The sequence below is a fragment of the Lindgomyces ingoldianus genome (assembly GCF_010093535.1).
Source record: "Lindgomyces ingoldianus strain ATCC 200398 unplaced genomic scaffold BDR25scaffold_44, whole genome shotgun sequence".
Classification (NCBI taxonomy): Eukaryota; Fungi; Ascomycota; class Dothideomycetes; order Pleosporales; family Lindgomycetaceae; genus Lindgomyces; species Lindgomyces ingoldianus.
The window spans coordinates 286,660-307,347 of NW_022985205.1; the positions used below are offsets into that span (position 1 = coordinate 286,660).

General features: G+C 50.0%; 9 protein-coding genes across 9 annotated transcripts; 4 read left to right on the forward strand and 5 right to left on the reverse strand.

Moving 5' to 3' along the window:
- Nucleotides 1–33: 33 nt before the first annotated feature.
- Nucleotides 34–2,863, reverse strand: BDR25DRAFT_307126 (uncharacterized protein). The gene has a single exon (XM_033690781.1). The coding sequence runs from the start codon at nt 2,644–2,646 to the stop codon at nt 295–297; it is 2,352 nt and encodes a 783-aa protein (XP_033541423.1). The 5' UTR covers nt 2,647–2,863; the 3' UTR covers nt 34–294.
- A 761-nt stretch (nt 2,864–3,624) lies between these two features.
- On the reverse strand, nt 3,625–6,268 carry BDR25DRAFT_95732 (uncharacterized protein). Its single transcript, XM_033699300.1, has 4 exons — nt 6,010–6,268; nt 5,249–5,929; nt 4,790–5,168; nt 3,625–4,740 (listed from the first exon to the last, which is right to left on the reverse strand). Exons 1-4 carry the CDS (start codon nt 6,038–6,040, stop codon nt 3,870–3,872), a joined length of 1,962 nt encoding a protein of 653 aa, XP_033541424.1. The 5' UTR covers nt 6,041–6,268; the 3' UTR covers nt 3,625–3,869.
- Nucleotides 6,269–7,031: 763 nt separating this feature from the next.
- On the forward strand, nt 7,032–8,532 carry BDR25DRAFT_361422 (uncharacterized protein; the record flags this gene model as incomplete). The annotated part of the gene is made up of 9 exons (XM_033696411.1): nt 7,032–7,157; nt 7,220–7,327; nt 7,376–7,675; nt 7,707–7,751; nt 7,782–7,935; nt 7,970–7,991; nt 8,033–8,101; nt 8,140–8,272; nt 8,305–8,532. 9 exons carry the CDS (start codon nt 7,032–7,034, stop codon nt 8,530–8,532), a joined length of 1,185 nt encoding a protein of 394 aa, XP_033541425.1.
- A 586-nt stretch (nt 8,533–9,118) lies between these two features.
- BDR25DRAFT_380815 (uncharacterized protein) lies at nt 9,119–10,652 on the reverse strand (the record flags this gene model as incomplete). The annotated part of the gene is made up of 3 exons (XM_033697680.1): nt 10,040–10,652; nt 9,613–9,983; nt 9,119–9,563 (listed from the first exon to the last, which is right to left on the reverse strand). The coding sequence occupies exons 1-3, from the start codon at nt 10,472–10,474 to the stop codon at nt 9,119–9,121; spliced, it is 1,251 nt and encodes a 416-aa protein (XP_033541426.1). The 5' UTR covers nt 10,475–10,652.
- Nucleotides 10,653–11,635: 983 nt separating this feature from the next.
- Nucleotides 11,636–12,663, forward strand: BDR25DRAFT_380817 (uncharacterized protein; the record flags this gene model as incomplete). The annotated part of the gene is made up of 2 exons (XM_033697681.1): nt 11,636–12,005; nt 12,067–12,663. Exons 1-2 carry the CDS (start codon nt 11,697–11,699, stop codon nt 12,661–12,663), a joined length of 906 nt encoding a protein of 301 aa, XP_033541427.1. The 5' UTR covers nt 11,636–11,696.
- Nucleotides 12,664–13,215: 552 nt separating this feature from the next.
- On the forward strand, nt 13,216–14,689 carry BDR25DRAFT_361425 (uncharacterized protein; the record flags this gene model as incomplete). The annotated part of the gene is made up of 11 exons (XM_033696412.1): nt 13,216–13,344; nt 13,377–13,470; nt 13,539–13,624; nt 13,701–13,767; nt 13,826–13,847; nt 13,882–14,056; nt 14,107–14,147; nt 14,169–14,232; nt 14,266–14,307; nt 14,364–14,588; nt 14,642–14,689. The coding sequence occupies 11 exons, from the start codon at nt 13,216–13,218 to the stop codon at nt 14,687–14,689; spliced, it is 993 nt and encodes a 330-aa protein (XP_033541428.1).
- Nucleotides 14,690–14,845: 156 nt separating this feature from the next.
- Nucleotides 14,846–16,554, reverse strand: BDR25DRAFT_242245 (FAD-binding domain-containing protein; the record flags this gene model as incomplete). Its single annotated transcript, XM_033685778.1, has 3 exons — nt 14,846–15,811; nt 15,897–16,309; nt 16,371–16,554. The coding sequence occupies 3 exons, from the start codon at nt 16,552–16,554 to the stop codon at nt 14,846–14,848; spliced, it is 1,563 nt and encodes a 520-aa protein (XP_033541429.1).
- Nucleotides 16,555–17,083: 529 nt separating this feature from the next.
- Nucleotides 17,084–18,205, forward strand: BDR25DRAFT_296520 (uncharacterized protein; the record flags this gene model as incomplete). The annotated part of the gene is made up of 2 exons (XM_033688928.1): nt 17,084–17,173; nt 17,255–18,205. The coding sequence occupies exons 1-2, from the start codon at nt 17,108–17,110 to the stop codon at nt 18,203–18,205; spliced, it is 1,017 nt and encodes a 338-aa protein (XP_033541430.1). The 5' UTR covers nt 17,084–17,107.
- A 58-nt stretch (nt 18,206–18,263) lies between these two features.
- Nucleotides 18,264–19,382, reverse strand: BDR25DRAFT_271583 (uncharacterized protein). The gene is made up of 2 exons (XM_033687262.1): nt 18,956–19,382; nt 18,264–18,873 (listed from the first exon to the last, which is right to left on the reverse strand). Exons 1-2 carry the CDS (start codon nt 19,288–19,290, stop codon nt 18,333–18,335), a joined length of 876 nt encoding a protein of 291 aa, XP_033541431.1. The 5' UTR covers nt 19,291–19,382; the 3' UTR covers nt 18,264–18,332.
- Between the last annotated feature and the right edge of the window lie 1,306 nt (nt 19,383–20,688).

Below are 20,688 nucleotides of genomic sequence, written 5' to 3' on the forward strand. Positions count from 1 at the left end.
GGAGGTAGGATGTGAAGGTTGACGATAATGGTCTGTTGATATTAAAGTTAAATTCGATTTGGTAATCGTCTGTCTATCGTGATATCTCCAGTACTAGCAGCAATGGTATCTCTCTATGTCTGCCTCCATGGCATGTCCCATGACGCCAACGCTGAAAGCAAATCGACCTTCAATTGCGGCTTGAATCCTGTCCCATTATTCACCAATACCCAAAATCTCCCAGCCCGAGCTGCTCATTCCGAAGTTCTGTTAGACGCACTTCACTCCCAGCCCCGTCCTGCTATCTCACTTGACTCAATATAAAACTATCTTTCCTACCCCTCCCCCCTCTATTCCCTCTACCCCCTCAAGTCCCCCAACATTGAATGACCCACTCTTATTGTCCTTCTCCCAAGCCACAGCCCCCACACTCAGCGTCCAAGCAACCAGCACCAATCGTGCCACCACTGCAATACTCGGAATATCCAGCGGAAGCTCTGCTTTTAGGATATGTTCGACTTGGCTCCCGAGATTGGGCGTCGCGGTCGGGGTAGAGAAGGTGGAGGCCATTGATGTACGTGGGGACTTGGGGTTGGGACTTGGGTTGGGGGTAATGGGATTTCGCGGAGTGGACACGGGGGAAATCTGGGTTAGGGATATGGAGAGAGAATGCCTTGGGGGTGTTGTAGGCGGTGAGATAGGCGCAGGTATGGATCTTGGTGTTGGCGACTCAAGCGTAGACGCATGTGAACTTGTCGAGCCCTTTGTCCGCACCGACAAACTCGAATTCCTCTTCCGGCTCTTTTCTGGTATCGCCGGGGCTGTAGGGTCAAACCCATTATTCCGGTACGCCTTCAGCGCGTTTTCATACGCCCTCTCCATCTCCCGTTTCGTCGCTTCTTGCGCCGCAGACAGCACCTCCTTTGCCGTCATCCCCGGTCCGATCGCAATAGCCATCAGCCGTTCTAACACCGTTACATATCTCCTCATCCGCGCAGCCTTCTCCGCTAACCCCTCCTCCTCTATTTCCCCCTTCTTACCCACGCCCATCCTCCCCACCTTCTGTCGTTCCCTGTACCAAACCCCCGCATTCCCATCTTCTAACAACGGACCGAATAGCTTTAGGCTCGGCGCCTGTCGGTGCAATTTATCTACCAGCGCGTCCAGTCGTTGAAGAAGGCGGCCTGTGGGTAGACCGGCAGATGCAATGAATTTGACAGTTTGGATGATAGGGGTGGAGGAGAGGGGGGCAAGACCACCTGTGAATGGGAGAGCGGCGATGGGAGGGATGAGCGGGTGAAGGGATAGGGTTGGAGATGGTGAGGGGGAGAAAGAGGGTGGGGAGGGGACAAGGACGTGGAGGGTTGGTGGCACAGCATGTGGCATCATTTCAATCCATCTCACGCTTGCGCTCGCGCTTCGGTCTTCCTCCCTCAAGCGCCGCATCCCCATTCCTATTCCCGCTCTAACCCCTTCAACCGTCTCATTCGTAACAACGATGGAATTAACACCCCCCTTCCCTCTCCCTCCCTCCCTCCCTCCATCTTGCGAGAACGGCAGAGCACTCGCAGCCAAATGTTTCGCAAAGATGAGGGAGTAGCCTGATCCCCGGGCTGGCAGCTGGGATATACTTCGTTTGTGTTGGTGTAGGGAGATGCTGTATCCTCCGTTCTCGAGAGGGGTAGATGAGATGGAGATACCGAAGGCGCCTTGAGTGCGTACCGAAGAAGTTGGAGATGGAGGTTTGGTGGTGGATGACTGTTGGGGGGTTTCTTGGGGGGTTTGTGTGGTGGTAGTGGCGGTGGTTTTAGTGGTCGGAGAGACAGGTGCGCCCAGAGTGACGGATAGTGCGGCGAGTTCTGATGGGGTTATAGTAATTGTTATGCGAGGGTTTCCCGAGTCATGTTGCACTTGTTGGATATGCTTTGTCCATGCAGGTGCAGCTGGTGATGAACCCGCGGTTTCACCCTCGCCTCGTGGTTCCGACTCCTCTGATAACGGCAATCCGTTGAATGTCGGAATCAAGATCGGAGTCGATTTCTTCGACAACGCCCTCCCCAATCCCAATCCCAATCCCTTCTCCACTCTATCCACATCTCCAGAATTCCGCTGTGGTACCTGCGACACCTCCGCTCGCACACTGGCATCTCTCTTCCTTTTCACCGAAAGCCCCCTCCTCACTCGGTGTCCACAGCTCGCCAAAAACCTTACAACTTCAGAGGGATATCTCGATTCCTCTAACACCGGTCGCTTTGCCGCTTCTTCCGCAAACCTCTCCATCAAAGCCCCTAACTGAATATCCCCAGGACGCTCTTGCAACCTCTCAAACAGCGCAGATGTATACACACCCTCATCTCCAGCAATCAGAATCCCCGACAGGCTCGGCACGTGTCGACCCTTCTCTTTCTGTTTCTGAGTCTGAGTCTGGATCCGGGGAATCAACATCCTGACTAACGACCTCTCCGGCGATGCCGATGGGATCTCAAATGGAGTATTTGGATGTAGGGTGTACTTCATCGTCTTCGAGCTAGCGATGTCGTCGGGGTCGATGCCAGTCTTCTTGGCCGACCTGTGGAGCCAAAGAAAGCGAGCAGTAAGTAGCATGATGATCGCGACGACGCAGAATCCGAGCACAGTACTTAGAGCGATGGTGGCTTTCGTGTGCATCGTGGATGGGATGGGGAGGCATTAGATAAATACCAGAAACACCCCCACCCGTAGTTCCAGTATGATGGTACGGTGATGGTCACGGAGATAGTCAGAGGATGCAGGGAATGCGTGAAAGCGGCCAATCGGGGGCGTGCGGCAGCTGCGAAGGAAGTGGAACAGGAAATTGCTCCTAGAACAAAATCGAGCCACGGTCTTCCAAATTTTTGGCGGGTGACTAGCCAGTAATCGGAACAATATTCAGAAAATAGCCTTTTCGAATTTGTAAGACGATCCAGCTGTCCGAGAGCATATGTAGAGCGGACGAAAAATTATCGTGTCCAGCAAAGAGACATGCTGATCTGAGTCTGAGCTCGCTAAGCACTGGGAACTCCATAACCAGTCATGTATTTGCACAAGCCAATCAGCCTTACAAATGCACATCATGACTGACTGGATTGGGAGTCAGAGGTAATCCGTATTTCTACCTACAAATTTGGGTTGGTCGGTGTCTTGGATCGGGATTGGATTTCAAAGAATCGGCAACGGGGGTTGGGAGGCGGGAAGCGAACAGTCCGTTTTCTGAGACACTTGAAAGTTGGTAGAAAAACAAACGCAGCAAGGAGATTTCCTGGAATATATGTATTCATCGATAATATCAATATTCCAGGCCGTTCCAACAGAGCCGTACTTATAATCTTCGCTCTGGAACATTCAACATGCTTCTTTCGGAGGTCGTCTATGTACGCCTGCATGCATCGCTTGCCTATTTATCCACCTTGTCTAGACGATTAGGACCCCGGGGCTTTTACTATCTTTTTTATCCCATTCCCTGGGAGCTGGGCGCATGGTAACTGCTTATTGCGAGAATTTAGAGTCGCTGGAACCCGAAGCCAAGGCGCGCCAATGATGGATGTTTGGAATCGATCATGAGTGAGACAGGCTTCTAGAATGGGGTTTTAGGCCTTGAATTTGCAGATGCATGTGCTGTTGTCATGTCTAGAGTTGAGTGGAATGAGGCGACGACATGTGCTTGCATGTGGCAGAAGATGAAGGCGTCCTCTGTGATTGGCCCGGCGTTATGGTGCCTTCGGCAGGCAAATCCGGTGCATCCCATTGGGTCCCATGAATCTCAGTCGCTCTTGGAGAGATGGCGGACTGCCACCACGAGAATCCTGAAATGTGAATGTGGTGATGCTGATGATGCCCTCACCTTCGTAAGTACGGTATTTCGTAGGTCCGACTTACGGAACCAGCCTTCTCGCACCCGCACTCCCCGTCAACTCTTGCACCTTCAACATCTTTCTCTGTGCCATAATAACCGGCAACGGATGCTCAAAAACCAGCACAATCATCGCCCTAGTCGCAAACATAATCAGGCACCTCCTCACCCACGTGGCATATGCCTCCGTCCTACTTTTCGGCGTCTGCGTCATATTAACACTCACCGGCGTTCTTGCCGCCGCCGCACCAACTAGCGTCACCCAATACAAGACCCCCGACATGCCACCCCAGACATCACCCAGATTAGTCTTCTCCAGTGTTTCGTACAGGGCGTCGGTTAGCCGGGTTGTTAGGAGGTGGCCGCCTGCTGTAGAGTTTGTGAGGGAAACGGAGTTGGAGAGGAGGGGTGAGCGGCCTGGTTCGGAGGCAACCGAGAAGGGGATATGGTAGAGGATTGCAGAGGCGTAGATGATGGAGGCAATGCGGCAAGTTTCGTAAACCCAGTCGTTTGTTATGGGGATGCCAGGGGTGTAGGCAGATGGGAGGGCGGCTAGGCGGGCACAGATCGCAGAGACTTTAGTGTCGTATTCTGATGAGGAGGGTACTAAACAGGTTCTGTCTGAGGGTGACTCGACGTCGAGGGCTGTGTCGAGGGACCCGTGATAGCTAACGAATAGGTCTGTGAGATCTCGCATGTCGCACAAGAGGTCGAATGTAGTTTCCGAGCAATATTGGCTCCGAGCGATTGTGAAGAACTCGCTTCTCGGACAGAACAGCGGCGATTCTGGGATAGCAGCGCTGTCCTCGACGGGGGCAAATTCAGTAGGTTCCCAACACTGGAAAATTGAATGCGGTGTGGCTTCGCAGAAAATGTCGGTGTGGAAGCAGCAGCTGCAAAACGATTAGCTACCTATTTAGGTATTGGTCTGGAGATTCTTACGCAGCAGCCACTTCTCCAAGAGCTCCATTGCCACCGAGGCTCTCCATGCCACCCCGTTGCAGAATGAGTCTGGCGACGCCGGATTCATGGATGCGGAGGGTCTTCTCGTTACAACTCCACATTTCTCCTGCGAGAAGATGGAGAATGACCGTGAGCGTCAAGTCGGAAAACTGAGTCTCAGCGTTGCGCAGTCTTTCGTTGATCCATCCAATGACCTCGCCCTTGACTAGGACTGTACGTTTGCTATCACCAGAACAGCCTGCATGCATGTCGAGATAAGTTGATGCCAAGATGGTGGAGCTCAGCAACGAGTGCGGATGCGCCAGCATCGAGGGCATCCATTTTACCATGGTGGCTTTCGATACAAATGCGCGATTACCTGGACGACATCAGCACCGTGGCGTATGCCAAGTAAACATGATACACATGACACTGCTCTCTCTCGATTTGTCAGCTTACATTTTCGGACGAGATATAGCGAGTCCAATTCAGGGCTCTCAAACTGCGGTATGACACTGAACGGATCTACACCGTCTCCCAGATGCACGACTGTGGCGAGCTTCGCGCACAGCATTCGCATCAGGGTGTCTTCGTGTTTGTCACTGTCTTCGTAGTCTGATATTTTTTGCGCAGCATCGTGAAGAGGGATAACAGATAGAGCTCGATGGTATCGGGAAGACGGAGCGAGAGTGAGAGAAGTCTCGTGCGAAGGGAGCCGGGGCGAGTCTCCCAGGCCCTCGTCTATGTTCAATCCCATCCAGGCGGCCGAAGTAGAAGAATAGAGGTGCTCCTGCTCCTGTTCCGCATCCAGCACGCGCGCCATAAGAGTGCTGGGTCGGCTCTGCCATGGCGGCTCGTTCGTCACTACCGGCGCGATGCGCTCTGCCACTGGCGGTCTTGCCACAGAAACAGGACTGCGTTCCGAGGGCTCCTTCCCTTTCTGTTTCTGTTGCTCTGCCCGGTATCGATATTGTATCATGGCCTGCGACCGCACGCTGCGTTTGGCGTTCTCATCTTTAAACTGCGAGGGGTCGGTCGCAGTCAGAAACTGGAGTTGGGGTGGTCCATTGCGCTTCCTAGCGCGCCGTCGCACGCGTGGTTGCTGCGTTAGGGCATTCGACGACGAGGAAGCTTGCGGGACTGCTCGACCGTGGTCAGCGTTGCCATGCTATCCTCCGTAGTACAGACAGGAGATATTGATGTTGCACGATAATCCGTACCTTCGCCCAAGTCGTCGGTATCCAGGGGCATGCTGTGTGCGTGGATATCGGAGATAATAATCTAAGGGGGACTCAAGACGCAGCGATGCGACTGTGAGGCGTGATGTCAGTGGACACGGCGCAGCTCGTATATCTGCCCAACGTCCTGCAGCAACAGCAGGAGGAGAGGCATGCTGCAGCGTAGAATTGGATTGGAGTGGGGGGAGCCACTAGAAGTGTTCCGGCGCGCTAGCTCCAATGTGATCTCTGATCAGTGAACACAGGCCATCAAGATTCGAATGAGCCCCTGCGGGGTCTTGACTCGTCCGATACGTGCTCAATCAGGTGTGGCTGAACTATTTATCCAGCCGATAAATCCCAGCTCTTCCCAGCCGAACAGGAGAACAACACCAGCACTGTGATAAGGTGGTGGATGCGTTGGCTGCTTGCTGACTGCTCAGCTCTGCAGCGCAAGCGCAGAACAGGCCTCGGGACATCCCCAGCGGTCAAGAGTGACAAGAATCTTGGAAGTGACAAAGACATTGTTCACAATTAATAAAAGACAAAACAGGTGAAAATTGTCGAGGAGGATTATGCTGGTGTGCCACGCGGACCTCGGTGACGGCGCCATGGTAGTGGGCGCCTGGACTGTAAGGCTGCATGTGTGCAGACAAGAGAGCACTGGGCGTCGGGTTCTTGCTACCGAAGCCGGCTGATGTTTCCCCAAGCATCAACCTTCTCTCAACCTTCAACAACATCTGGGCATCTCTCAGGGACATTTTCACTCGATCTAGGCCCGGCACACTGGAGATGAAGGAAGAAACAAGGTCTATATCATATGTTTTAGGGCCGCTGGTCACATCCCACCAACTCTCCCCACGATTGAAGCCAGAAATACGACAGCTAGCGATGGGTTTGTGGTATGCTAGGAATATTCAATGGCCTTTCATTTGAACATGATCTGGCGATAATACTTAACAACGCCCAGGCCTTTTTCAACATGACAGCAAGCGACCCAAGCTTTTCAAAAGGTGCCGCACATCATGACAGGAAACAAATTTAAGATAGAAACCACATCCCAAAGGATTTCCACTCCACCCCAGCACCAGGCTCGAAAGACCTACCCCATCCAGCTAGTACGTCGCCATTTCCTCCAACATGCGGTCCTTGTCCACGGGATTTCTGAAGCAAACTTTCTATAAACTATTGGCGAGGCTTGCGGTTACACTAGTGGACAAGCTTTCCTAGTCCAGTCGCCTGCAACAAGGCCGACCATTTACAATTTACTAACCACAAGGTTGCCAGCGGCCCGGAATGTCGCCCACCCGTATCCCAAGGCGTTCGGCCTCTCCATAAGAGCCAGGATGAGCATCTCAAGGAAGGCTAGGCCATGATTTCAATCGCCAAAGCAGTCCTACATCATCTGGTTTGGCAGAGCTTGTCCACCAGATCCCTGACGACGTTGCGATTCCGCAGAAGACGTGTCGCTGCCAGCCGCTCTAGCCGCGCCAGCCCACCTCACATTCAAGCGGCTATTTTCAATCCGATGGTCAACCTCCCAACCCCCTTCTCCATCAACGAAATTCTACTTACGCTGATGACAAAGGTCCATATCCACCCCGTCTCATTAATCGTAGCCAATGAGACCATGTCCATGGTACACATTGACGTAACTCCTCTCAGGAGGGTCGCGGTTTTCTAACATGTCTATCAGGCAGTCTGGAGAACATGAGGTCACCATCGCGCATGAAGAGCTGCATATCGTGCGGGGAAATCTGCACATTCCGGTGTAGTCCTTGCCCGTAAGTATCGTAGAGTTTCAAGTCCGCAATACCTTGATTCATCATTGCATTTTGGGTGCCGTTAAAGATGTTCGGCATAATGCTTTGCTCATTGCGCGCGATGCGGGGTGTTGGATGCCGCTCGGTGTAGGTGTGGAGAACTTGTGTGTGTTATGTGGTTGTTTATTGTTCGCCTTCAGTAAGTCTTGTGAGCTTTGATCCGTCATCTAAGGAATCTATGTAATTTTTCGCAGTCACGTGAGCGTGGATGAAGTCTCAGGCTCTCTGCGTCTTCTTGGCAATTTCTTTCACGTCCGCGAATACTTCACTCTGTAAATTGAATGTTGCGCAGTAAATTTACAGGTTGTAGCAACTTGATAGCAAAACTCATGACTGCTACGATATACAACGTTTCTAATATGATGGCTACCTCCCAGCAAACGCGCAATGCCCAGGTCATCGTACGTTTGTCAATCAAATTTCATTCGACGATGCTTACTCCAGTGCCACCTCCTTCCACAAAATAATGCGATAGCAGTCATACATCAGTCATTGCGGAATTCATGTGCTTTTGTCGCTATATATCGTCTCCTCTGAGGCCATGAACTGCGAAGAAACTTTCAATTCAGATTTCTCGTACCCAAACATTGATTATCAAAATCCGTTTGCCGACAGCCTTGTTCTTTTCTCATGTACGCATCAACCCCCAACATCACCTACCCTCACAAATCCTTGCTTTGCACTAGCAAGATATTTCTCTTAAGCTATGCAGTTGTTCTAACCCTCCTTTACAGTCATTTCTCCCTAGTATTCCCCTGGATTGCAACTGCATAAAAGTTACCCTCACCTAGCTTTACCCCACACCCACACCCTTTTTTGAAGTAGTTAGATTCCACCGGCCTAGGCTCATCGCGCTCCAAAGACTGCTTTTCAAGAGTTTGGATATCGCCATATTTTCCTGCAGCCTGTCTGCGCACCAGTACATGTAGGAATTCGGTCTATATGAGATTGCGAAACTGTATCCCACGCTCAATTAGATCGTTTCAACAATTCCTTCCTCGCATGGCTCTACAATTGACCGGTGAGGTTCTAGTTCTCAGGTAAACGACCGTAACAATATCCAGCAGCGTTCTTAGTATGAGTGACGACTCAGACTGCAAGTTATTTTCTCTTTACTATAGCTGATAGTGTAGCGGGATAAAGTTGCGAAACAATTCGTAAGCTTTTTTGCCGCGTTGAATAGTTGTCTGACCATAACAACGAGTTTTCAGTGTGAACCAATATATTTAATATACTACCCTAGAACTACTCCTACATTGGGAGAAACAGTGATAACGAGATCCGCAATTTTAGCGCCCCACTCTACCTCTTCGAACTCTAACTCCGCCTGGAGTCGGCGAGGGATCGTTGCCTCCGCCCGCAGAGGGGGCGGCAACGCCTTGGCCTGGAGTGGGGGCGACGACATCCTGCCCCCCTGGTGGAGGGTCGACTGAGCAGAGGTGAGGTTGGTTTCGGTCCGCAGCATCCATATGCGCTCGCCCTTTTGAGACCGCAGACAAACCTACGGCGGCCTGCATATTCGTCCCCCAGTCGGTTGGATGGAAATATTGCATGATAACATCTGGAAGCCTTTTCTGGAGGCTGTGGTCGTCGACGGACTGGGCCGTGATGTTCATCAACTCCAGTTCTCTTCTTTCGGGTGGAATGAAAACGTTCCCGACATCAGGTCGGATGAAAGCGAGCCCAGCGTTGCTTGGGTCGCTATATCTATCTGCTGAGCCAGGTTCACAGAGTCTATTAATGATATTAGTTCAACGTTGACATAGAGGGAGAATATACTTACTGTCCGTCTAACGCGATTGGCCATCCACCCCAGTGTGCAGCATAAACATTTTTTGCAGAGCTCTCTGAATTCCACCTTTTGATAGTATCAAAGAGCTTTTGGTTTGTTTTTCCCACCAGGCGATTGAACTCGGACCGCATAGGGACGTCAACTTTCAAGCACCCATCAACAGTGGGGTTTAAAAAGCACCAAGACTGCTTGTCGCATGTGCCTGGTGTTTCGTCAAAGAATTTGGCGTACAGAGTCTGGACGAAAAACCCAGCCGGTCTTAGCTTTGGGGCAAGCCCGTTAAGAAGATCGTATATTGACCTCTCAAGGCTCGTATCGATGAAGGCCTCGGCATTGGTCAATGCCTCCGTGCACTTCGACATCTAATGTTTGATAAGCAGCGCTCGGACTTCAATGTATGAATGGATGTAGAACTCACCGGCGTCGGTAAGAAAAGACAAGCCTTCAACACATCAGAGAACCCGACATCATTCCCGCCTGCAGAGACGGTGATCAAGTCGTACGAGTTGTCTTGCAGCTGGCCAATTTGGTTCATTATCATGTCCTTGCTGGTATGCCCAGAACAGGCGATGAACTGGAAGTTGGGGGCTTGAATAACACTATTCATTTTCTGGGGATAGGCACCATCATATCTGCTGCATTGCACTGCATCAGGCTGGCCAAGTACTGTGCCGACACCAATGCCGGCCGCATAGCTGTCGCCAACGGCTGCATAACTCTGGATCCAAGAAAAGTCCGATGGGTAGTCAAACGGGTCTGCTGATATTGGCGATATTACATCCCCTTGCGGGTATGAATGTGTGGAGGTACAAAACAAAGAGACAAGTGGTATAAGGTGAGATAACACCCTCATTTTAGCTCAACTGAATAAGTTCTGCCAACAATGACGCCAGAGAAGGAAATGCAAATGGGATCAAGTATGAACCAAGTCGTCTGGCATTTTCAACCGATGCTTCCACTATGAAGAATATATACCTTAAGAATTCACCCAAACAAGGTAGGGATTACGGCCTTACCGCTGAGTCTTGCTTGGCAAACTCAAAAGGATATGACAGGATTGAAGGAACAGCTTTAGTTCGAGTGCTCGAAACTGGTGGAAAGAGTGTAAACTCCTTCGAAGTTGTAGTCTACCCGCTAGCTCAAATCGTGATTGGAGGATTAGGCCCAAGCGTAGTATATATCTCCCGCTGACAGGAAAGTTATGGGCTGACCGATTCTAATTGGGGAATTAGAACTAGGCGCAGCGGCTACCTCAGGCTTGGCGCCGTGTGAGGAGAATTCTGCACGTGGCCCCGAAACTCAAAATCTCGGGTCCGAGGCAGCGAGGCTGTTTTGGTAGCCCCCAAATCTGTTAGCTTCGAATAAATCGCACGAATGGAACTCAATTCGGCCTCTCCAACAGCAGTATGAAGGCTTCATTCTCTGAATACGAACAACCTGAAGGATTAATTACTGGACTTAATACTGATATATGGACTCCTTTTTAAAACGAATACGGCTATATGTTAATGCGGAGTGAGCTAGGCCTTTTGGGTACATTTTTCAACCGCTGCCCAGATCCTACTATAGAACCGCAGAAAACAAAGGAAACTTACGGCCATGTGTGGCTGTTGACTAAAACATCTTGTGTCGGTATGATATCTTATAAAAGGCCGAGTACGAGTTGTTTTTAGACAACTACCGTATTTGATCCACTAAAGGATTGAGACTGCCGGCGCGTAGCTTTCTTTTCGCGCTAAAAAATTTAAATTTTAACGCCATGAAACACTCTTTAGAATTTGTAGGAAAAAGTGGACTGAGTTGTGCAGTTTACGCGGGCGGAGCCAACTTTCACGAACAATCGATTGGCACGATGCAATCCTTAAGGATTGAATCGAGAAATTGGGGGTTCAATATTTGACACTACCACTCTCCCTATGACTGCTTTACGTGATCAATGATCGATGGTTATAAGTACCAACAACCTTCAAGAGTAAATTTGGCATTAAACATATCATCTCTTGAGATTTCTACCCGACTAGTTACAGGGTGCAAGCATATTCTGAGGCTTTACAATCGTTCCATCACATCACAAAATGTTCGGCAATGCCCTCCATTGCTCTTTTCTGCTTCTTGCATTCTTTTTACAGACCAACCCCTCACTTGCAACGCCTGCAAATGGCTACACGACTGATCTTATCATTCACCAAAACGACATCTGGCAGCAGGCATATTCCAACAGACATGTAACATACACCAGCGTTGTGGAATACGATGCAGATACAAAGGACTGGCTTTCCGATGCCCAGTTGGCTGGATTAGCCCGTCAAGCGTATGCGGAGATGGTTCCCATCTATGCCGCCAATCGCGTAACTTGTGGCTCAAATTATCCACTAATCCCTCCGGTCAGTGATTATTTTCGTGGCCCAAACATGTGCCTGTTGACACCCTGCTCACTGTGTATAGGTCATGTCTGCTTTGGCCATCGGAAACCGGGTCTACTTTGCAAGCTCCTTCAAAGGGAACTCCAACCCGAACATCTTTTTCAAGCCCGCGGATGCCATGGCCAACAATCAGCCTGCGATATCCGACATCACGAGAACATTAAATGAGTGCGGTATTAGCCAGCAAGGATATCCAATGCCAGGAATGCTAAGGCACAACCAAAACGGAAACTGTGGGGAAATCGTTGCTGGTGGAATATATATGGCAGTCAACAAACAGCCTCTATCGGCGGTAGCAAAACCAGGAGGGGTCAGAGACAATGTTGTAAATGCTCGCATCGCCCCCTGGTATGGAGCAGTGGAAATGGTGAACGGTAACCTGGTTCCTAAAGATGGTGGGATTATTGGCCCCTGTACGGGCTCAGTTTCATCCCACGGTTGCATCCGTTTTCTCGAAAGCCAGGGCGTTAACGGTCTCCGGGCGGGCAGCGCTTTCGAAAATAGTGACCGGGTTCCAGTCAGATACCTGGATGATTCCTTGAAAGATATATGGAACTATATTGGCGGCATTCATGTGGATGAACTGGCCGGTTTCAGCGATGACGATATGGAATTTTAAGCACTATTTGAGTCAATGAAGTCTATTAGAGTCAATGAAGTCCATGAAGTAATTGAAGTGCGCGTACAACCGTATCAAATTTGTCTACTCACTGTACTCTTACATATAACCTCACACCTACTCTGCTCTTGCCTTTCATCTGTAATGATTTTGGCGAGGTAGCTAATCCTCGTCAGAATCCTCTAGCTTTACGATTACGATATATTAGTCTGCCTACCACTACTCTTAAAATATCAACAAAAAGTCTCCACAACAGCAAGCAACAAAACGTAGACGATTTCCGCAAAAGTTACTTGAGATTCTGCTCTCCTTTCTATTTACTTCCGCTGCGTAGAAGCAGTCCAAGATCTACTTGTTGCATGCGCTTCCACGTAACTACTATTCTAATGGATTTGGATTATTCTTCTCCACAGCTGATTGGGTGATGTAATTCCGTGAATCACAAGATGGTTACGAAACACACGAATCAAAACCTCCTGAATTAGGGGTCTCCAGGGTATATATATGAGAGAGAGAGTAGGCTATTGCCATTAATACAACGGAAGGTTGACTATGAGATTTGCTGTATATACTATTGATGTTAGGATCTGGCTAGAATCTCCTCTCCCAATTCTTTCGGCAATATGTTCCATCGAGAATTTACCATACTATCCATTAGAAATGATAGGAGGGCAGAACTCTGTGTTGGACCCCTCCTGGAGGCTCTGGAATAGGGCTGCGCTCGGCAGCTCACTGTACTAAACTGGGCCAATGATGGGTCAATAGGAATCCAGGTTGGTGGCTTGTGGGTGGCAATTGAAGCGTACGGTCTTGATTTCTTAGTGTAGTGGATGGCGCTAGTAACCTGGGCGGTATTACACCTGGCGGTGGTGTAGGTGAAAGCTTAGTGGACTTTGACCTAGATCACTGGAAGTGCTTGGGATTCTTGAAAAGGTATGTAATATATTGCAAACTGGAAGAAGTATGTTGAGTTTTTCTTGCTATTTCTGTTGAGACAGTTGATGAAGAGAAGTTTAATGTTAAGGGGATGATGGAAGTGGAGTGCGAACTTATATCTCACTCGGACGCAAGACCATAACGCAGTATATGATGACAGTTTAACTAGTCACTGTTTTAGGTCACATAACTAGTGCCGCTTGGATCTGTTCTTCATCACCACGAGATGTTTCGCTAGGAGGTCTTCTGTGTGTGTTGCAGTGTCCCATGTGATCTTTCAAGGCAAAATGCCTGGGCAGGCGTTCTGCGAGCAAACACTCCTATGACCTTCTTTTGCACCAAATTCCTCAACCACGCAGATTTGCCTTCCGTAATCCTTTCATTGTCACATGCATACTATCGCCGCGAGGCTTTTTGCACATATCAATATAGATACTCTAACCACAGAGCCCCGTATGTTCATCCTATTTACAATGTCCTATTTTACAGCCGCTGACTACTCAGTAGTATCAAGCTATGAAAACCGCTACTGCCGCCGGCCCATCCTCGTAACTTGGTTGATTCGCGAGATTGGATAACCTAGACAATCCTGAAGACCCCGATAAACCCAAAGATCGGACGCGGGTCAATATAGTGCGTAAACGGCCGCAGGGCATATTCTGGTAGCTCATTGTGGAAGCAGAAAACCCTGAAGTGGCTATGGTAGACGTGAGCAAAGTTTTACGCTTCATGCTCTTAGTTTAGGAACTGCGCTTCTGTCGTAGTTTGTTTCTCCTCACCCCAGGGGTCGTCGCTCTGTGGAATGTCCGATTTTCTCCACGCCACCAGTATCCTTCGCACCCGATAACGCACGCTCACCAATGTCCAATGGAAACAGAAGCAGGAGTTATAGCGGTAGTAGCGTTAGTCTCATACGTACTACGACAGAGTGCCAGAAGATAACCAGCCCTATGGAAATTGTGCAGCATAAGAAGGTGGGGAGATCTTGGGTTTCGGAAATTTTACAGTGGCAAAAGAAAGGCGGGTTGGTGATGAGATCAAGAGGTATTTAGAAGGCTGGCAGGAAAGAAAGGAGTATCTTAACGAGTAATTTGTGAGAGGTTGGTGTAATAGAGATAGAGTTCAGAGAAGTATATCTGGTGGTGAATTTCTAGAAGGAGAAGTAAAGCTATGGTGAGTGCTTCATATCCTAGATCCGAATTTTCCAACAGTTATACTACCCCCCCTGCCCTACAACCCCACAACCCTACGACCCTTCTACCTTAAAACCCCCAGGCATAAGCTCTGTAAAAACCCTCCCAGGATCATACTTCCCCCTAATCTCTTTCAGCTTCCTTACATTCTCCTCCCCATAGCCTTCAAAAACTGCCTGCCCCTTATCCGCATCATTCAAATACACATACCTGCCTGCACCTCCCACTTCCTCCAGCTTCTCATAAATCTCCTCATCAACCCTAGACAGCCACTCTTCAACCTCTTTATCATCTTCCGCAGCCTCCCATGTTAAACTCTGCTCGATCCAAAACGCCGGCTCGGGGGGAACATTCTGCGGCATACCCGCCGATTTCTCTGCAAACGTTTTGGTGACAGCGTTGAATGCAAGGCCAGAAAAGAAGCCTGGGAGCCGGTTCGCTATCCCGCTGGATTTTAGTCCGGCTATGTATGTATCGTGGACAATGCGCAAAGCTTCCATCGTTGCTTTCGTACTGATAACCCGGAATTTCTGCCGCAAGCCGTAGGATTCTCCGCCAGGTTTAAACGCTGGACGAACAGCGGCTCCATATTGCGCAAGTGTCAGTGGTTGCAGTGTTGAAGACCCGTTCAGCGCTTTCAACCCCGTTGTGGTATTTCCGTTCACCATTTCCGCGAATACGCCGGTTGAAGGAGCGACGGAATTGGCATAGAAGAGCGTGGTTTCGTAGCTCGGAGCTGTTGAATTTGGTCCCCATCTAGCTACCGGTATGATTGCAGCGGACGTGTCTTCGTGGCTAGTGAGCGCGAAGTTTAGGATTGCAGAGAGCCAGGCGTCGCGGGTGGTGTTGGAGGAGCCGTATGAGGCTTCTGCCATGAGGGTAGGGCCGGAGGGGAAAGTCTGTAAGTCGAAGCGGGTTATTAGTGCAAAGGAGTTTCCGCCGCCTTGGAGGGCCCAATGGAGGTCGGAGTAGGAGGAATTAGCGGTGATGGTTGCGATGGTCCCGTCTGCGAGGACAGCCTGGGGATTGTTAGCAACCTCCGTTTTATGAGAAGGAAGTGATTTGGTGGAGTTGGCGGGCTAGCTTGGTGGCTTGGAGGCATACCTCATATGCTTTTATCTTCCCGCCTGCAGATGCCATACCGTACTTATAGCTGTACCAGGAAATACCGCCGCCTAATAGCAAGCCAGGCACGCCCACTGGACCCAGTCTTCCGCCAACGATTGTTAAGTTCGTGCCTTCCAAGTAATTAAATACATCGCCCCATCGTGGCCCTGGACCGATGGACATGGTCTGCTTGTCGTCAGACAGCTGAAGGGTATTCAAGTTCGTGCTGGATATTAGGACCCCGCTAGAGTTGATATTTGCGGCATCCGAGATCGGCATGTGACCGCCTCCACGCATGGCAAACAATGTCGAAGTATTGACCAAGGTCTTCACGGCGAATGAAAGTTGATTCGCGCAGGCCGGGGCAAAGATACAGGCGGGTCCGAGCCATGCTGCTGAGGTCCATGAAGCTGAGGCGGGTCAGTAGCGAGAATGCAAATTGGAAAATGGATAGGGCTGGATTGTGCGAACCTTCGTTTTCGGTAGTATATCTGTCATCCTCTGGGAGGAATGTAATGTTTGGATATGATTGCTTGAGGACACTGCAGGCCGTCGAAGGATCAGACGTATTTGTGGATGCTCGAAGCTCGAAGCTCTGGAATGCCGAAGAGCTGGCTAGAAGGGTGCAAAATACTGCCCCTACCGATGAATACATTGCGAAAGATCGAGGCTGGAGAGAAGAGAAGGGCGTAGGAATTGTGGAATGTTTCGAGATGTGGCGATGTGAAGGAAGTTAGAAATATCGATCAACCGAGCCATCTTAAGTACGTCCGACATCTCTGAGAAATCCTCGTCACCGCTGAAATAGGGCCGTAGAAGAAGCGACGGACTGGAGATATCTTCGCAAGCACTACCATTCAAGTGCATCGGACGAAATTGCAGGAGGAACTGGGAGGTGAAGCCACCACGGATGACGAACCCTAAACCATGGCTGTGCGCCAAGAGATCTTCTATTCGATCGGCGGGCTCGCGACTATATAAGAGCCTTTGCGATGATCCACAAATGGTTTATTTCACACGCCGAAATCCACTTCACTCTGATTGGTTGATATATGCCGATCTTCTGCTTTCTCAGACGCTACTTTAGCGGTTTCGGAATCGCATCCTCGTACTCGGACTCGCACTTTACCTCAATCTACCCATCAGCACAACAACTGCTCTCGTACTCCGTATATCTGCAAGAACGGGCTCATCATTCTAGAGCGGTTATGCCACGGCTAGGATCTCGGAAGTCGCGGAATGGCTGTAAGCAATGCAAAACCAGACACGTGAAAGTACGTACGCCAGTCGCTGACGAAAGTTTCATTGAAACACGTCGTGTGTGGATCTTTTTCCGACATGCTGACAGCTCGCAGTGCGACGAGAGAGTACCATGTTCCAATTGCACCAAATATGGTGCTGAATGCAGCCTTGTGAGCAGTCCTGCCCTTCCAAACCTAGCACATGGGTTGGCCAAAACGAAAATTACGCCGGCCAATCATAAGTGCACGGAAGACCATCCCGGCACATGCGACTGGATACAAGATCTGGAGCTCATGCACCACTATACCGCCCACGCGCATCTCACGATGCCTGGTGTCGAGCAAGCAAAGCAAACTTGGGGCTATGCTGTACCACAAGAAGCATTTCGAAACCCCTTTCTCATGCACAGCTTGCTAGCATTTTCGGCCTACCATCTGGCGCATATTAACCCTTCGTCTCAGAGCCACTACCGGTTACTCGCCTCCTCCCATCAAAGCTCTGCCATTACCGGCATCAACGGTGTCTTACCGAGCATTACTCCAGAAAACTGCCACGCACTCTTTGCAGCCGCGAGTTTAATAACTCTCAACTCATTTGCAGACTCAGGACCTAAAACGCTGGACGTCCTTATCGGCCTTTTCCAACTCCTGAGGGGCATGAACGAGGTCCTCAAGACGACGGAACCCTTGATTCAAAGTGGTCCCTTCGCATCTATATTTCGCCCTGCAGTTGATCCTCCCAGGCTTCCTCCTCTTCTCTCCTCCCTGTTAAGGGAGCTGCAGACAGCATCGAGTCAAGGCCCTACGCCGGAGTCTGAAGTCGCGTACATGGCGATGGTGAATCTTCGAGATGCACTTCAATCTGGTCTTGAGAATTCATCTCACGCCGCGATGAGGACTGCGATGCTATGGCCAATCAAACTGAATGGGGCGTATATAGATATATTACGCACTCAAGAGCCGGCCGCAATGGTGGTACTGGGGCAATATATTAAGATTCTGGAGTATGCGGCCACGGAGTGGTGGTTTCTTGCCAGCTGGAAGGAGTTTAGATGTAATATATGACTTTTGATGCTTCATGAAATAGACCAGTGTTCTTGTCTATTGTGCCTAGCTTCCCGATCCACCCATTCCGCGTGCAAAGCACTTCGAAATTTCTTGCACCACTCCCCATCCCGGGGCCCCTCAACACCTACTCCTCCACAAAAGCAAACATTTTAATCTCAACGCTCTCCCTCGCCTCCTTATCCACCCACTCAGGATCCACAAACGCTGAATGCGGCACCGTCATGCCCCCCTCAGGCACCCTACTATCAAACTGTTTAAACACTACCGGCTCACTCGGCATCTGTCCCTTCAACGTATACCACTTCTGTCCCGCCTCATATTTAACCTTTCCCAGCTCGTTCCAAAAACCCCCAGGAAAAATCATGCGATTGGGAATGATACAAGAGGGATTGAAGGATCTCCAGTCGCAGATTGCGAGAGGGTCTTTTTGAATGCGCTTCAAAGGCCGCCAGACGTTGATGGCTAAGACACGGATATTGGGATTTGTAAGCGAGGTAAGGGTGTCAGGGTCTTTGATGACGGTCGAGAGGTGCTGGAGCGCGCCGGCTGAGGTGAAGTCCGTGTGGACGCTGTGCGCCGGAGCTCGATTGTCGGCGCGTTTGGAGGTGTCAGAGGCGAGGTTGCGGATTCGGTGGGTGAAGACGAGGGTTCTGTAGGCGCCGGTACTGGGATTGAGTCAGCGCTTTATCCTTGCGGCTGATATCACTTGGTAGTATGGTTGGCTGGCAGCCTGCAAGTCTGACGTACATCTTTTTCACTAGCTCTTCCGTCGCAGGAATTAAAACTTCCCGAATCTCATCATCTGTCTTACATTTCTCCAGCCCTGGGATGTCGTGGTCGACGTATTGGAATCCATTCTTCTCCAAGCTAAAGTTGGACTCGCAGCCGCGAATGTCGTGAATCATGATGGGCACGGTTTCGTTTAGTTTATTGAGGTCGTCGAAGATCTTTTCCGTCCCGGGCTGAGTGAAATCAAGAGGAGCTGGCGGGGAAGTCAGATTTTTCCAGAATGTGAGGGTGGTTGAGATTATGTCGGTTTCTTGGGAGCAAAGTGCCGCTGTGGTCGTGGTTTCGGTGGCCATGGTGAGTGGGGGATGCTGAAGATCGGGATGAGTGCAGGGTTGAGGGAAGTAGAATGGGATTTATTGTGGTTTTGGTTCAACGTTGTTTGGGGCCTGTCTTATTGTTGTGCGATTCTAAAGGTGGCGTAGCTATCGATATATATGTGGGGATGGAACCCATGTTCGGCGTTCGGGATCGACAGGGTATCGCGTTCGGATTCGCTTTATGAAACGCGGAACTGATCGACGCCCTGTTTTTGGGGAAGGGAGTGGCACACTACTTTATGTTAGGCGCGGAGAATATGGTTTCAACTGAGAATTCTAAGGGCTAATAATAACAAAATTAAGTTATCTGAGAGCTCAAAGGCTTCTAGAAAAGAAGAGGCCTTATCAGCACATGGAGAGTGGATTGACGCAAGGGTCCTATAGCGTCCTGTAATATTCCCTACACCGTGCTCATGTTAACGCTGCGCGGATTTCGTACACAATCCTCGGGTGATCTTCTCTGACCTGGCCCATCACAAGTCCTCTTCCACTCCATACATGCGCATATCCACTCCATATTTCCAGTATCATACATCACACTTTTATAGAATACTTCCACTCGCAAACTCGCCGTCGTATCCCAGCCCCACCATGTCCATTTTACAATGGCTAGTTTAACGTCCTAACGTTTTTCTTGAAACTGGGCTCAATATCTGCATCATATGATATGCTACACTTCATTCACATGTCTTAAACAAATAAACCCTACTTACCCCCCTTTCTCCCCATCTACGCCTTCCAACCCCCCTTCCTGCATCAGTATCTCAATCTCCCCTAACCACTGCTCAAATCTTATTATCTCCGCCCAATCTAGAACTAGACCTACCTCCATCTTCTCTACCCATTCCCCCAAATGATTATGCTCAAACAGCCCCTCCAACCTCGGATTCCAAACACCAACGCCTTAAAATTCGCCAACTGGTAGCTCGCAGTATTATCTCCCATATTCTCCGCCACTTTCCCCGCCGGTATAGTGATGCCTTGGAGATTCTGAATCAATGCAATCATTCCCCTACTAGTCTAGCGATCCTGGAACGTTTCCCAGAGTTCGCGGACATCCGTGACGCTGAGGATGTGGGTATGGGCATGGGGGGGGGGGGTGCAAAATGTGTACAATGATACGCTCGATTTACAGGCCTTGTTGGTGCATGCTTAGAAACCTTGATGCGGTGTAGAACCCACATAACTCGTCGACTCGCATCAGAAGCACGACTTCAATCACATCGTCGTTAGCTGCATATGCTTGCTCAATCCATTCGAAATATTGGTAGGATGGATAGCCGTCATGAAGTAGTACGGAGTTTCCGTACGGCCCGCCCCCGAGGTAATAGAATTGTAGGGGGATTGTGAAGATGCCGCTGAGGGTGAGAAACC